Source organism: Patella vulgata, chromosome 8 (genome assembly GCF_932274485.2).
Source record: "Patella vulgata chromosome 8, xgPatVulg1.2, whole genome shotgun sequence".
Lineage (NCBI taxonomy): Eukaryota > Metazoa > Mollusca > Gastropoda > Patellidae > Patella > Patella vulgata.
Window position 1 is genome coordinate 45,601,663 of NC_065886.2, and position 17,686 is coordinate 45,619,348.

A 17,686-nucleotide genomic window follows, 5' to 3' on the forward strand; every position below is an offset into this window, starting at 1 on the left:
TGAAGGAAAATTTGCATTGGCCAGGGCAGTAATTGAATTCGACACCCCAAGGATTCTTTACATTCACATCCAGGTGTACACAGAACCTCAGGTTTTTGTCCCACCCGAACGACTAAACCCTTTTCTTTGCCCCCCCACCCCGCTCGTCCTGGTTAAAAAGCTACTGTGGTTATGCAAGAGCCAATTTGCCTATTGCAGATCTTTCTTTAGGCCTGAAATGTTATCTAAATAATAATTAGACATTAATTAACTTATCCAGATCATATTCAACTCTTGATGCCATCGCTAGAATGCAATATTTAGTGGATTGGAATACATTTTTTGGAAAATAATTAAATCAATAAATGGATAATCGAGACTTTGTTTTTTATCATAATGATGATCGAGGCTAGCCCAAAATTCAAAAGCTGATAGATCGGTTCAGACTGGAGCAATTTGTCTGAAATTTTCACCATATTCTGTTTTCGTTATATATTTTTTTAAACCATTATAGCAAGAATAGTAAACTCTAATTTCCCATAATGCATCTTTAAGTTTCATCAGAATAAATATACTTCATAATTTTTATACTACACATGCTGATGTGAATGTATTTTGTCGTCTCATCTCCCATGACTTCCCATCCGGATTATCAATAATAGGAATTCCGCGACCTTTCACAATATAGCCCCCCCCCCCCACACACACACACACTCCCCTTTGCAGATAAGCTTGTAAAAGCGATAATAGAGGCTATTGTTTTTAACTCTTTTTTTTCAAATTTGATGCGAAGCATTGGGTTCGCGAGGACCAACATTTAGCCTTCAGCAAACTTCCACAAGTTAACTCTGGGTTAGCAGAAAACCTTCTGTAAGCGATAGAGGCTACAGTCTTTAACAAATTTATTTCAAATTTGATAATCAGTGTTCTGCAACCTTCCTTTCTAGATTCAACTCTGTTTGCCAAGGCTAAAACCTTCCTGTACGCGATACAGTTTTTAACAAATTTATTTCAAATTTGGCGTGAAGCATTGGGATCATGAGAGGAACAAAAGGGCAAACAAATGTAATAGGTCAAGGAATGGCAAAGAATTAACATTAAAGTCAATTTGGGGAGGTTTTAATAGTTGGGACATCTCTCCCATTTCCTTGATGGAGTTTTAGAGAAATTTTTATTAAAATATGTGACACAATCTCAGAGTTGTGGGATTTTACTTTATGTATTTATAATATTTTAAGTGTACAGCATTAACAAACGAAATATGTTAGCCTTAAAATTTGTTATAAAGATATAAAAGTTTATACCCTAATAGATTAAAATACTGTAAAGCAAGTAAAAATCTGATGGCCAATACTAATATCATTATCATTTCTTAAATATGTGCATGGCAATTGAAAATAAATAACTTAGATGACAAATTGGCATATTAAAAAAACCCAAAAAAAAACAACCAATTATAGGGCATAATAATGGTCGCACCTGATGTTGTCTAACTTAAATTGTACACTTTTTTTTTCTTCAGAATAAACATTCACAAAACAAATTTCCCTGTATTTTCTTTTAGGAGATAAATGAAACAAGATGACTAGTAATCACCACCTCACGCCCTTGCATTTGTTTGGCAGGCACAAGAAAAAACAACTTCTTGGAATATCAATGGGACTTATCAGAAGATCATACTATGATATCAATAGCTCGGCAAGGCAGGGTCGCTATTCCCTGTAACGTTTGCACAACAACCTTTGCCTAGTTCAATCAGCTGCTGTATGTTAAACATTAAGCTTATACATCAGAAAATAAAATACTATAACAGGTTGATGTTTGTACAAAGTTTCAAAAAGATTTCTTGAACGGATAATGAAATCTGCAAACTGTTTTGCTCTGACTTTCAGGAAATAAATATTTCTTTTATATACCATGTGTACAAAGAAAGAATTATTCATTATAATTATCTACAAAACAATACAATAATTAATATACAAAAACTACAACCATACTCTTTCATAATAAAACAAGAAATAATATTATACAATTTCCACTACAAGTTGCATTTAAAATGCTAATTTATTATTCATGGTAATATACTGTCACAGTATGGATACCAGTATTATTGCATTTAGAATGCAAATTTATTATTTATGGTAATATAATATAATGTCACAATATAGATACCTGTATTATTAAAGACATACAAATATAGCAATAATTTACTTTCGACGAATTGATTTATATGGTAAATTTTAGTATTATTAACTTATAACACTAGTTTCAGAAGAACGAACAGGAGATTTTTCATCCCATAGATCATCTATATCATAGTTTTTCTGTCAACCGGATAAATAAGTCCTTTGAAGGATAAACAATTACAATTCACAAATATCTAGTAATGTATGTGACAAGCCCTGGAGAAATTTAACTTTTGTATCCAACGACCTTTAAATTGGTATGTAACATACACATTTATCTTAAATAATGGGGGAATATAAATAAAGTTATTTTTGAAGACAAATGCGTTAATTTTAAAACCTGGAATTTTGTTGTGTCTTCCACATAACTGTAGGAGTTGTACTGATCCCTTCTTTTTCAAAGCATCATTTTATAACACATCATAAATATATAATTTGCAACATTCAATTGTATGTGCTTGAAAGAACTGATCTATGGTTTAATTATGCAATCGTAAAAACATCATTCTCATGTGCTATGTTGTGATCTGATGTCTTACATTCAGAATCACAAATGTGTCTCTCAAATGAGATATACAACCATCTATTCATAAAAGTGATGTTTTCAGTGCATCTCATTATATAAGTCTGATGTTGATATTTAAAAGCCATACTAAAATGCTTTTGGAGCCCTATACAACATCAACAAATCAAATGTCTAGATAGACTGCCATATTCAAAGAATGAATAAATAAAATGGAAATAAAGGTGTAGAGTTCATTTTCAATATAGTATGATGGAAAGTATATTTAAGGACAATAATTCTGTAGATATTGTAAACAACAAAAACATATCCTTTAATTTCAGACATCAATATTTGTGCTTTGGTTCTGCTGGAATTATCACAATAATTTATTAACCAGTCACATCATAAGGCTTCTAAATCAACATGGCGTAGTTCAGGATGTTTAGTCTGAAACAGAAATAAATAATAGGAGCATTATAACTATAAATATTGACATCTTTAAAGATACCGTAGATCAAATTCTTATATTATACTAACGTCTCTAAAATCTGAGATCACATTTTAGAATATTTCATCAAGTTTTACAGGTTAAAATGTGTTCATAGTTTACATTCCCGACTTGTTTTAAATAACTCTTGCAAAGTGTTCACAATTACATCATTATAGTGACTCCAATTTGGGAGACAACTCTATTATTACTTGCGATAAAAAAAAATTGAAACACAACAAGAACATACTAAGAGTATGCTTCACTGCCAAGAATTCAAATCTTGATTCTCTTTCCAGATACTAGTCACAAACAAATAGTTTTACAATTCAATTTCACGGAAGACAGACACTTGTTTATTTGAAAATGACCATTATATGGAATTTAAGCAAATTCACAGAAATCAGCAGCTTCATGTGCCTGGATTTGGAAAAAAGAGCTTTGATTCTGAATCTGGAATGATTCATTTAAAAGAATCCTTATTAGGAACTGTGGTGGCTTATTAACAGGGATCTATGTTGGTGTTGGTTGAGAATTTTCCCCTTGTCAGACGGGCAGGATGGAGTAGGTTGTAGTGCCTATGACCAGGCAAAATATCCCTAATAACACACTACATAGTGTACACATGCTTCATTAAACACAATTTCATTTCATTTCACTTATTTGGCTCCATTTATTTGGTACAGAGATTGAACTAATGCTTTAACCATTCTAACCTTGAGTTTTTTCTCTATTCTATCAACTTCTTCACCTAACATATCTACAATCTTTTCACCATGATTTAACATAAATTTCTCTACATCTTCTACTTTATGTAATTCATGCATTTCCTAAAGCAAATCATATCAATTAATTACTCTACAAAATTCAATATTTAATATTTATTATATATTGTTCACTTTGTCACCTTCAAAATATTTTAATATTTATACAATTATTGATTCTTCCATTTCTCTTGAATCATTATATTGAACCATACAAGTCTTGTATGATGAAATAGTTATTTAAAATACATTATTTATTAGCTGTGTAAAGATTTTATTTTAAACCATATTTTTTCATTCAGTAAAATACTAAACAGATATTAGTAAACAGGAATATTCTCCCTATCCAACATCTGCCTCTGGTTTCGACTTGAACACTTAATTTGTGGGTGGGGGGCATAATTCATGTGGTTTTTATATGCAACCATGGAAATGTAAACACAAACTTTATTCAATGGATATCTGAAATATTTCTACATTCCACTCAAATGTTTAAATTTTGCTTAAGGGTATCAAATTATAAGGGATTGTCATAATAATAATAAAACAGGTGAGAATAAAATGTGTATTGTTAAAAATGACAATCTGCACACTTCACCAATACAAATTTATCATTATGACACCTTAGTATTTTAATTACAAGAATATATTTCCAGAAATGAAAATTACAATATTTCATTTGAATTTCATCGATTTGTTTTATCATAACAAGAATCTTGCTGTATAGTAGGGTGAGTCATTTGTAGAGGATAGTTTGGATTAAAAGGGAGGACAACTCTGCTAGAATCGATCCTACTTACAGATAGTAATTGTTCTAGATCTAGTTTATATAAATAAGCTCGAGTTATTTCTCTACCATCAAAATCTACTTCAGCTTTAAATCTAACTTCACCTCCTACTTCTGTAGCTTTAATATCATGTAAAGATCTACAATAAAATACATTTTTTTTCATATCTTAAAGTTATGTTAAAGATGCATTATATAAGATTTAGATAAAGAGCTAATAGTTCTTGCAATAATAGTTTTAAAATAGAATATATTGAAAATTCCAGTCAAATTACTTTATTCTGACAAAGTTATGAGAGACTGAAGTTTTGACAATATAGTCTTAAACAAAGTCTTGATTATCAACTTTAACGTTAAATTATTTAATGGTGAATGTTTTCTAATCCATTTAACATCACAGCCATCTGATTGTCTAGATTCGGGGCCTGGGATGTGAATAAATACCTAATTAATAATTATTTAAAACATTTGAAGCCAAAAAGAAGAGACCTACAATAGGCAGATTAAGGTCTTAAGTAATGCATCATTAAGAGTATGTCAATCTCTGCTTTCATATCCATCAATACAATTAGGCACATTCAGCACTTGAATTTTAAGTGACAAGGTATATACACTAATAGAATACAATCTTATTTTGAACAATCAGTGTAGTTGAAATAAGTTTCCAGTTTTTCAATATGACAATACTTCTCACACCAAATCAACCAGGGGCCTGTTTCTCGAAATCTTAACTAAAGATGAAATCCAAAATTTAGTAGATACTTCAATATTGATAGGCTAAGCACTAAAATCAATCTAATATTATTCAATCAAATTACTAAAATTTGGATTTTATCTTAGTTAAAATTTCATGAAAAAGGCCCCTGACTTGCAGAACTTTGACAGGTTTCAAATTCTGTGTTATTCAGTTGCATATCTGTCAATTTGAAACTTTCAAGACTCACAACAGACAATGCCCTCTGTTACTATTAGTAAGTGTAGAAAAACCAATAAACTTACCTTATCATTCTATCTGTTTCTAAATCTCGACTGATATCCTGCCTTACATACATTGGTATAGATCTATAATAATATATATTAATATACAATGTATTTAATATTACTCTAATATACAATATACTTATATTACGCTGTGGTAATAACATTTCATAACTAAATCATATTCTAAATTTATATAAAATACAAATTATTGGAAGTTATATCTGACTTTTGACCTACAAATTATCACACCAAGTCAAAGTGAATGGGTACTGGTAAGTTAATGTTTTAGCAGTATATGGTTATCTTTAAGTTCAATCTCTGACAAAAATTAAATTGATAGTCTAAATGCTATGTTGGCAGTCTTAAAAGTAAACGATATACCTCATATCAAATTAGAAAAACTCAAACAGATTTCAAACTTTCTGATAAAAAGTGTAAACCCAGCCAATTTTTGTCATTCAATGTCCAGTAATGCTAGGAAATCTAACAACAAATTAACATAGGTGGAAATTAAAATACCTACCTTCCTACTAATACTTCTGTATTAGTTTTAATAATAAAACCAGCTACTATAGCTAATATACCACCAATAAGTAAAGAACCTATAGAATCAGCTATTGGATTATGTGTATAGTGAGTTATAGCCATACAAGAAGCTGCTACTATAACACCACTTACAGCGGCAACATCTTCTAATAATACTACAGATACATTAGGATCATTTCCTCGTAATACTGAAAACATAATTCATACCACATATAAGTTTAAAACAGTTGTACTTTCCACTTCTTCCTTGTGCATGTGACTTGGTGAAAATGAATCAGAGCCTAATTTATACCCGAGAAGAATTGTTTTATATCATTACTTTATTTCCTTAATCTAACTTTAAGCCACAGAGTGTCCTTCAAATGCAAGATTTGATTATATTTTCCTGTTTATTTACAGACTTTTCTTTTTTTACTTTTTAATTCTGCTGAGTACTTTATAGTAGATTATGTGGGGCTAGAATATTATTTGAAAAAAATAAAGTACCAAGCCAAACTTGCCACCAAGACAAATTGTAGCATTTGTACTACATGAACTACAACTTGTTTAGCTAACTGGTTTAATAACTACATCAAATTGGTCAGATTTAAATTACATTTGTGTTAACATTAATTTAAACGTTCAAGTTGCTTTAATTTCATCAAACATTGCTATTTCTTATATATATATATTTGTAATTTAAGTCATTTACCATATTCCCAAAATCTCATATCTAGAGCTTTAGAGCTTTTACGTACTTGGTTCACAGCTACTACCAGTGTGGCTGAAATAAAGACAAAGAACAGGATTGTATATCCCTGTGGTTAGAAAATTTCCTTTCCAAACTACATCTAGTCACGATCAACCAAGTCTTCAGCTGTCAAGTCAGAATAATACTGATATTAGTAATCTGGAATATCCAGAATAATAATAATGGATCTGCTCTGCAAAAATATGGACGTGACTCAACATTTCCCTCATTTTATAAGAGCTCACTATGTGAATAAGATGATACACTAATGATTGCTATTAATAGTTAAAGAGATGCTTACCTCCTTCTGATAATAAAGAACCAAGAAGTGTTGCAATACCCTGAAAAGAAAAAAACAACAAATGTCTTTGTTCAAAATCAATTTACAAATTTACAGAAAGTCAATGAAGGCCTACGTAAATTACGTGCACCGAAGTGCCATGAATATAGATTGCTAAAGATTTTTAAGTACATTTTCACTAATTACTAAATATGGCTTTCAGGCAACTCGACTAACGTCAGCAGCTCAATTTTTTAAGTGCTTTTCTTATGGGTAGCAAAACAACCAAAGCAAGCACACATAAAACTTACACATAAATCAAACATTTTACTATTCAATTGTATTAAACTTATGTACATAAAATTATGCACAATAAATAAAAGAATTTGTGAACATATAAAAATAAAGAAGAACTATTTACCCATACTAATGAATCAAATGGTACTGGATGCATTAAACCTTGATAACCATGATATATAGATAATCCTGTACCAAAACAAAATATACCAACACCACTAATTAATGATGATATATGTCTTAAACTTGTATAACCATATCTGTAATATAATACTATACAATATAATCAACTCTTTATTTGTTAACATTAACACTATAACATTAACCCGAGTACTGTATATACAATGCATTCAGCTTGCGACCATGGAACCTGCCAAATTAGATCATTATGAAAAGTCATGTTCAATTTACTATTTTAACTTGACACGCAAAATAATCGAATGAAATAAACAAAACAAGTAATTCTGCCCCCTCGGAAATCCTTCATAAATCACTGTATCAATGTAACGTAAATTATATCTTGTTAATTAACTTGTACTTACGGATGATCTGAATCTGGTTTCTTTATAGAATGATATAAACCTAAAGCTAATATTATCTGAAATATAACAAAATTAAAGGTGAATTCTGTAATACTACTTTAATGAACAGGAAAATAAACAAAGATAGGGGCTTGTCAGTCTTCATATAGATCTCCTAGCAGCACAGATGTCCATGCTGAATCTCAAATCATTGTTAACAAATTAATATATGACATCACCATTGTTTAAGTTTATTTGACAAAACTATTTTATTTATATACACACAAAATGTCACTGTATATATTCTTGAGAGCAATCTAAGTAAAATACAGATCTATATTTCATTTCGGTTTTTTTATATTTTCGATGGCCTCTACTACATGAAGATCTGACTAGTTGTAGTGGGAAGTTGCATCAGGGGACATACAAGCTGCTTTTGACCCTATGATGTCAGATATTTGATTAACCAATCAGTGTTAATGTTTCTAGTAGGATACTGACAGTTCCTTGCATCGCATGCCAATAACTCGCTGTAACAGACCATTTCACTGACTAATCCCTCACATCAACCAGAACAAGGGTTATATAACAACTCTTCCAGATCCTAGTGTAGTAAAGACAAATAAAATGAAATTTTCAACTATAAAAAACGAAACGAAAGGAAACAGGATCTGTGTTTTAATAAGATTGTCTTGAGAGTTAAGCAGTTTACAAAGAAACCCATTGGATTAACATGTTACACAATCAATCAACCCACCTGATTAACTGTGTCTGCCCCTGAATGAATAAATTCTGAAAACATACTGTGAGAGCCTGTGTATACCCATGCTATAAATTTAATAAGACAGTTAAAACCATTACTGAAAAAGAAAATTAACATATTGCACACATTGTATCAAATTATACATATAATTAATACTAAACAGGCTGATAAATCCATTATAGTTTTAAAATTAAGCTATGCAATACAGATTGTTATAGCATTGTAGCAATATGCCCTTTACACCAATTTCATTCATATCCATTCATAATTCATTGAAACATCTTAAAGTATCTCAAATGAAATGAAATGAGGTTTAATGTCCTACTAAATATCAAAAACACTAACTTATCCCAATCACCTATTAAAACAACAAGACACAAGAAACATTATGGTATAGCCACAAATATAAATATCAAGAAAGCCCACTATAACTATAAATAATCATGCTGGTTTTTACATAATGAAATGGTTTCAAGGAATTTGGTAAGCAAACAAATCAAGACTAATTGAGTATAATCCCCATTATGCCTATATTCTGATCCATTAACAAACTCTATTTTCAATATAAAATACTAAAATAATTACAACTAAACAAGGTATTACTTTTAGACATATAGAAATAAAACTTACATTGCTATAGCAGAGATGACTACTTTCCCTGAACCAGTCTGTAAAAATGTTTCCTAAAATAATAAATATGACAGAAAGTTTATCTGCATGTTTGACTAGAAGTCCTTCGACTGATGAGAGCCATAATACATACAGATTGTAAAATATGATATAAATGGACTGATATTTCTAATAGAGGTGCATCTTTCAAATATTGTTGTTTGATAGGGATATCCATAGCGCTAAACGATACGCGAAGCCTTTAAGAAATATCATATTTGTAGCTAAAATAAGTTTTCAGTTGCACTAGGTGACCTATTTAACCTTGAGAAAACAATCTTTAACATACTTTAATATCTAATGCTAATTATTTGACTCTAAGGTTGTTTTGAATGACTTTATTCAAAATTAATATAATATGTATTCAAAACTATTAAATTTTTCTTTAAATCTTATAACAGACACAGTCTTACTGTTTTGCCTGTATCTTTATTAGTATCTGTATTGGATTTTTTATCATCATGTTCTGTTATAAATAAATATGGTTTTTCATCACTATTAACTCCATCACCTGCCATATTGCGTTTATGTTCTTCTATTATAGATCGTACATGAAATATATCATCTGTAAAAAAAGAAAATAATCTTTTATAATTTACCTAGTACAATTTTGAAAAGAAGAGAAGGAGAGCCTGGAGAAAGGGGTTACACATAGGCATAGCCTGTTCACCAATCCAAATTCAGATATTTAACTGAATAAAAGTCACAAGGTTAGGGTACTATACTACAAATGTGGAATACACACTTTGATAAATGGTGGAGCACCCAGGGAATAACAAACTTATTTTCTGTGTAAAATGTGGTCTGGTTAGGTCTGCAATACAAGAGAGAAGATCTCTGTTGGGAGAGAGTATTTTGTCAAACCCTTACTTAACATCATCATCATCTATCATGTACTCACATCTTCCTGGAGTAAATTCTTCATTTCTTCGTTTTGCTTTCTCTGCATTCAAACTTTCTAGACTTCCCCAAACTTTTTTCCCTCTAAAAAATGTAATAAGTAATAAGTTATGGTATTTGCATCATTTCATTTTGTATCAGTGATGATTTCTGTTTGAAATTCCTTTAAGGAAAATGAATCTCTGATGATGTTTTTATTTAACATGGTAGAAAAAGAGTAAGGAATTTGTGTTTGAGAAATATGTAAATATTCAAATGAAACTTACAACTCTTCAACATCTGATCGTAGATAAAGGGTGATTTTACGACCAGTATCGTAAGGACTTCTTCTACTGTATTTTGGTAAGGCTTCTAAATCACTTTAAAACATAAAAAGAAAAACTTTTTCCATAGATACACGCATTCCCCTTTTTTCAAAAGTATTTTTCTTTTCTCAACAACTAGACTGTAAAACACAAACAAACACTGATATATGATTTAGTCAGTTTGTCTTCACTATTTTCATAGTAAACTACCTTTTCAAACCAAAATTTGACAGGGTGTTATAGAGTTTCGGAACCAAGCTGTCCATTTCACCAGACTACGCAACAAAGGGGAACATCCTGTAATTTTTATTTTAAGTAAAATATCATAATATATTTTGACTTACCTGGGTTTTAACATGTAGTCACTCAAAGCTCTGTATGGTAAAATATATATATTATCGGTATAACTGTAGTCAAGTGCAGTTTTTCTAGATTTTCTAGAAACTAAAAATAAAATAAAAATATAAACACACATTTGTTAATCCCAAGTTTAAAAATCTCCAGCGGAAATCTAGTTAGAAAGACTATACAATTTGCACCTAGGAGGCTCCAAATAATGGCAGATGGTTTGATATGTTTCTTTATTCCAGAACACCTGATACCACTTTTATATACTATTCAAAAAAAGTAGGGGATATTTGATTTTGGGGGCATAATACTAAATTATGCAAATGACTACGAAAAAAGTCACTATAGAACCTAACAGAAGAAACATTTCCAGTTACATGTGACGCCCAAACGCACCAATAGCTACCGCATGGAATGCAGGTGATGCTTGGGATCATCATGGGGGTCCAACCCAAGATTTGCACGACTCTGACTTTGAATGTTACAGTCATTGTGGCATTGAATTCTAGGGTGGAAACATCAGTTTGATTGTTTTAGTGACCAGAAAACAAATTTTGATATGCGTCGGCTTACCCAAAATGAAAGGTTACGTGCCCTTGGCATGCTACAGATCGGCACAACACAGGCGGTTGTGGCGCGGACGATGAATTTTTCTCAGTCTGTCATAAGCAGGCTATGGTCCAGATACCGTGGTTCACAATCTGTACAGGACAGACCACGCTCAGGTCGACCAAGGGCGACAACTCAAGCCCAGGATCGATTTATCCGTACCTTGGCCTTGAGAAATCGTGTCATCACAGCAAATCAGATCAGCGCTCGTCTTCAAACAGACACTGGTGTGAGAGTGAGTGGCCAGACGATTCGGAATCGACTGCATAGGGGTCACCTTCGCGCCCGACGTCCTCGCGTGATCCCTTGTTTGAGAGATCATCACATTCAGGCAAGACGTCGTTGGTGTAGGGATCGTCAACACTGGGATAATCGACGCTGGAGCAATGTGATGTTTTCAGATGAGTCAAGGTTCACTGTTGATTTCATGGACAGACGTAGGAGGGTGTGGCGTCGTCGAAACGAGCGCTTCCAAGACGTTAACGTCATCAGACATGATCGATATGGGGGTGGTTCTGTTATGGTGTGGGGAGGCATCACTGTTGCTGAAAGAACGGCTTTACATGTTGTTGCAGGGCGTGTTACAGGCCAGTACTACCGGGACAACATCTTGGCAGTCCATGTTGTGCCGTTCGCACGACGTCATGGCCGCCGTTTCATCTTCCAGGATGACAACGCAAGATGTCACAGGGCCAGGATCGTTACAGGTTACCTCCAACAACAGAACATCACCACATTACCTTGGCCAGCACTGAGCCCCGACCTCTCCCCCATCGAGCATGTCTGGGACATGCTTGGACAGAGGTTACGTCAACGTCAACAACGTCCTGCCAATGTCCAAGAACTTGCTGCTGCGTTGCAACAGGAATGGGACAATCTGGACCAAAATGACCTTAGACGTCTCATTAGGAGTATGCCACGTCGGATCAATGCTTGTTTGGCAAACAGAGGAGGATTTACCCGTTACTGACTTGGTTGTGATGCTGTGGTAACTTTGCTGTTTGACCCCGGGTATCATTTTACCCTTATAATGGTCAGTCTGTGCCTTACTTAGTCTAACGATCATTTGGAATAAATCGATGAATGTGAACTTCATTTCATTTTGTCATTTGTTTCTTCGTCAGTTTCATTAGGTGACTTTAATAACACTTAAAAATCAAATATCCCCTACTTTTTTTGAATAGTATATATCTAAAAAGTTCACAAGGTTAGTAACTTATATTATTAATGTGTATTATTCTAAAAGTAAAAGCTAACCTTTTAATAACTTGGTTTTCTTCTCGTCCGCAGAAACACCATCACCTGTCTGTGATTTACTACCTGTAGTTTTACTTGCAGCACTAGCTTCTACTTTACCACTAACTGGTTCATTACTTCCTGAGCCATCCTGAGAACCAGAGCTCACAACCCGGGTTATATTTAAAACTGGAAAAAATCCAGATGATTTCAATTTCTTGACTAATTTTCCAGGAGTTAACTGTGATTTTCTACAACCTGTAAAACAAATATTCATAAGGAAAAAACAAGCTATGAAGATTGTCAAAATGATAGCATCTCAATCTCTTTATTATTCAAATGAGAAATATATCTATGACAACAATTTATTTTGTTTCTCAAAGTCAATTCTAAGTGTGCAATAATAATCTGTTCATGAATGTATTTTGAGACACAGGTTAGTTGGGAATTCTACACTTTATAATGTACGATGAAACTGAAAGTAAACCCTATATGTATGAGAAAGCTTTGATTTGGAATGATAAACCTGTGAAAGAAACAACCTCAGTCACAGATTCTGTTTCTTCCCTCATATTTATTCTCCTATATATAATGCATCTAGAATTATGATAACAAAGGTAAATCTATGGTTTGACTAATATAAGCTCTTATACAGTACAATGTTCATGTCAAAAGTTGAAACTAGAATTGAATATCTAAGATCACCAGGGAAAACGCCCTTGATTAATTTCTAAAGTCAATATTAGTACCAAAATTAAATCATTTACTAACAAGTCTACCTTCACCGGATATATCTTACTTAAAAAATATAGAGAAATCGTTATATAAATTTGTTTGGGGTAATAAAGCTGAAAGAGTGTCCAGAAAAACTATGGTTCAAAATTTTGAAAATGGTGGATGTAAAATGATTGATATAATAGCATACTCAAAGTTGTTAAAAATTACTTGGTTTAGAAGATTATTAAAACATCAAAACACTGCCTGGGCAAAATTGTTAGTTAATTCTTTACCAGATAAACAGTTGTTGGTTGGCTCTTTCGGGGATGATTATTTCTATAAACTATCAAAGCGTACAAAATTGTCTTTCTGGCAAGAGGTTTTTAATTATATAAGTATTGCGCTAATTAAGTTAAAACCGAAAGATAACGAAATACATAATATTCTACGTCAGCCATTGTGGTACAATTCAAATATAAAAATAAACAATAAAACAATATATTTTGATGTTTGGCATCAAAAAGGAATAAAGTATGTTTATGATCTTTTCGATAAAGGTGTTTTTATGACATACGACACGTTCAAATCTATCTATAATTTCTCTCCACACTTTACAGACCTGTATGGATTAAAACAATCACTTCTTGCTAAATGGACTACTTTAAACAACATAAATGCTAAAACAGTAGATGTCAGGTTAATATTATCCATTTACCCTCAAATTATTGAATTCATCTCTATGTTTGATACTGGGGCAAAATATTTCTACACACATTTCTTAGATAAAAAAATTCAAAAAACTAAATCCGAAAACTCATGGGAATTAGATCTAGGAATGAAATTAACTTTAGAAGAATGGGCTCGTATTTACAAGCACACATTTGATTTCACCGTCGATACTAGGCTGAAATGGTTTCAATTTCGACTCAATAGTAGAATAATTGGTACAAATAAATTTTTAGCTAAAATTGGAATTTTTAAATCAGATTTATGTACCTTTTGCAAAAAAGAAACTGAATCATTAATACATCTTTATTACAGCTGTGAACATGTACAGGTATATTGGAAAGAATTAGGAAGCTGGATTAAACTAAAGGCAAACAATGATTTTGATATCACCTTGATAAAATGTTTATTTGGCATTGATACTGATGATAACAAAATTCCAAATTTGATATATAGTTTAGCTAAGTTACATATATATAAACAACGGCTTGGAGAAAATAAACCAATTTTGAAGGTATTTAAAAAAGAATTATCATGCTATTTTGAAAAAGAACAAATTATACTTGGTGACAAAGTTCATGATAGATGGAAACATTTTGAGGGTCTTTTCAGCTGAGCTTTTCCCTGTGTCAACCTTCCTCACTTAATTAGTATTCACTTAATTAGTATGTACGCTTTTAGACACTGGTATCCGTGTAGTTTGTTTGGGGGCGGGGTTACTGTATAGTATAGTATAGTATACTTTGTAGTGTATAATTCTTCTGACACAACAATAAATGATTAAAAAAAAAAAAAAAAAAAAAAAAAATATTTTATTGGTATCCTAAAAACTATGTAACGCTGTGATCCACATTTACAAGTAATACTGATCCAAAATAAGTAGTACATTATGTACGACTGTAGATAAATCAACAACAAGGTCTAGAAATAATAGAGACAATAGATTCACCCTTATTAGGCTGTCTTCATGGTCTGATATATTGATAATATTAATACATAATAATACCTGGACAAAATGTAAATGGCCTCCTCCAAATCTGAAGTACATGTAACACTTTCGAATTGATTTTATAATTCTGCTGCAAAAAGACTTGAACACTCTGACAACTAGGACGAAACATCATTAGTATTTAATTTGAACTGCAAAAAACATAGTTGCATATCACTCATAAATATTTCATCATATCATGCAGATAAATATAATATGCATTCAATAGATTGAAAGGACAGGCCAGAACCCTTTGGTAAGAACTTTATTGAAAATCTTTCTCTAAATCAAATCAATTCTTAAATTTTCTAATAAAATACCACCCAATTACTAATCTAATACTACTCCTCATCTACTGACTAGTTAGTATATAAATATCAGATTTTCTAATAGATTTGTTGTTCAGTTTTCCTACTGATTAAAGTATACAGATGTAACACTAACAGTATAAGCATACTACTACTAGGCCTTTTAAATTACAGGAGCAAAATCATAATCGGTAAGTATGTGCTAACTTGTTGTTACATTCCCTTTAATTTGTCTTCCGTAACAAATTAATTATAATTAATATACCGTATAAATAGCAATGAAACTGAAATGTCACTGTGTTTTTATTTTCTATTTTTAGAAACACGAATTCTGTCTCCGATTATATCGTATTCGTACGCGGTTTTTGATTTTCTGTAAGCCTGACAAGTAAACTCATAATGTCAGTCGCCGATAAATAATCACTGAAAGATTATCTTTCTAGTCAGGTGCCCAATAATTACCTTTTTATTTAGGAATTGGGGACGCTTTACAAAGAAAAAATATCTACTCAGAGATAAGAAGATGAAAGTCTGCCATTTTTGTTTATTTCCGTTTTCTATATTTTGATTGGATGCAAAATAACTTCAACGTTATGGTCAAAGGGAAGCAATTCCGCGAAACACAGTGGGAGGCAGACCACCATTAAATTCCCCATTGACTTCAATGTTAATTCTGGCCTCTTTGCCCACCTCCAACTTTTCCCCAAATTTTCGTTGGGCTGAATGCTTTTCACTACAGACTGAGGAACAAATGGTCATGTCTTTGCACTAAAATTTGTATGAGGTTGACCACCAAAATTTTGAGATACACAAACTTGAAGAAGCATACTAAAAACATGTAACTAGTTGCCGTACATATCGCCGTAGCTAACCTGATAACCCTCTTATCCTTCCGCCTCAAAATCATGAATATTTACCAAAATCTGGCAGAAAATGTTAATTCAAACCCTCTTCGTCCATTCTAGACCAAAAAATCAACACAAATGGGCATGCAAAATGGGAGAAAAGAGAGAGAGAGAGAATTGCTATAAATAGACGAACTGCCTCCAGTGAAACCTTTATCACTATTATCAGCGGGGCATTAAATTTTAAAAACCTTAATAATCGGGACATTATTTTTTTTATTTTTATTTCAAAGATTATGAGTAGCTGGTATAAATGAAAAATAATAATAGTGGTTTTGATTAAATGACTAACTAACTGTTGGGCCAATTCTTTCATCTGGAATAGGCCTATAACCCATAAACTGGGCTGAATTAATAAGCCCATGTGCTTAGGTCATCATAGGAATGGGGGCACAACAGAATATATGGTCTTTAAATGGCATTTAGTAACTGGATAGAGTAGCAACAAAACACATACTTATGGAAAACAGCTACTATATGGTTTGTTACATACCATATTTTAAAATATTAAGTTCAAAAATTAAATATGAAATTTATTTTGTTTTTTCTTGCTGTCATCTGTTTTGTCATATAATAATCTTCAGTTTGTTTGACGTAAATATTAGCATCCCTATACGATATATAAGTGGAATATCTTTCTATTTGTTTTGTGTAGATAAACTAGGCACAAAATAATTCCAATATATGATTTGTTGTAATGGATATTTGATGCAAATAAAATAATTCTACTGTCTGTTATAAATCCCAGGTTTGTACATGACTAATTAAGGAGAAGGATAACCGTATGGTTAGTGTAAAGTAGATATTAACAACCCTTCCGTCTCTTCCTCGGAAGAATCTTAATAGAAACATGAAACTGTGTTTGGAAGTCCTTGCAGACATATAACCTGCTTTACTGTTTGGTCATGTATCAAAATAATACAGAAACTTGTTAATGAAAAAATTTATTTCTAAAATTAGCTAACAATATATCATTAGCGGCAATTAGCACACTTACAACAAGTCTTCAACCATAAAATCTTGTAGTGGTTTTAAAATAAATGACTAGTTCCTATAAATATTTATTAGAGAAAAATGTTATCTAAATTATTGATTAGACATTAATTAACTTATCCAGACCATAATCAACTCTAGATGCCATCGCTAGCC

At 31.9% G+C, this 17,686-nt stretch overlaps 1 protein-coding gene across 2 annotated transcripts; it reads right to left on the bottom strand.

The window, feature by feature from the left end:
- Positions 1–1,173: 1,173 nt before the first annotated feature.
- On the bottom strand, positions 1,174–16,185 carry LOC126831177 (proton-coupled zinc antiporter SLC30A9, mitochondrial). 2 transcript variants are annotated; one of them, XM_050561884.2, is made up of 18 exons: positions 16,095–16,185; positions 15,343–15,476; positions 12,915–13,151; positions 11,045–11,144; positions 10,662–10,754; positions 10,397–10,479; positions 9,909–10,060; positions 9,457–9,509; positions 8,821–8,923; positions 8,085–8,140; positions 7,667–7,802; positions 7,267–7,306; positions 6,927–6,998; positions 6,213–6,423; positions 5,708–5,770; positions 4,722–4,848; positions 3,874–3,987; positions 1,174–3,117 (listed from the first exon to the last, which is right to left on the bottom strand). In XM_050561884.2, exons 2-18 carry the CDS (start codon positions 15,458–15,460, stop codon positions 3,073–3,075), a joined length of 1,803 nt encoding a protein of 600 aa, XP_050417841.1. In that variant the 5' UTR covers positions 15,461–15,476; positions 16,095–16,185; the 3' UTR covers positions 1,174–3,072. The 2 variants fall into 2 exon arrangements, with proteins under 2 accessions (XP_050417841.1, XP_050417842.1); XM_050561885.2 differs by lacking the exon at positions 16,095–16,185 and adding an exon at positions 15,769–15,842.
- Positions 16,186–17,686: the final 1,501 nt, after the last annotated feature.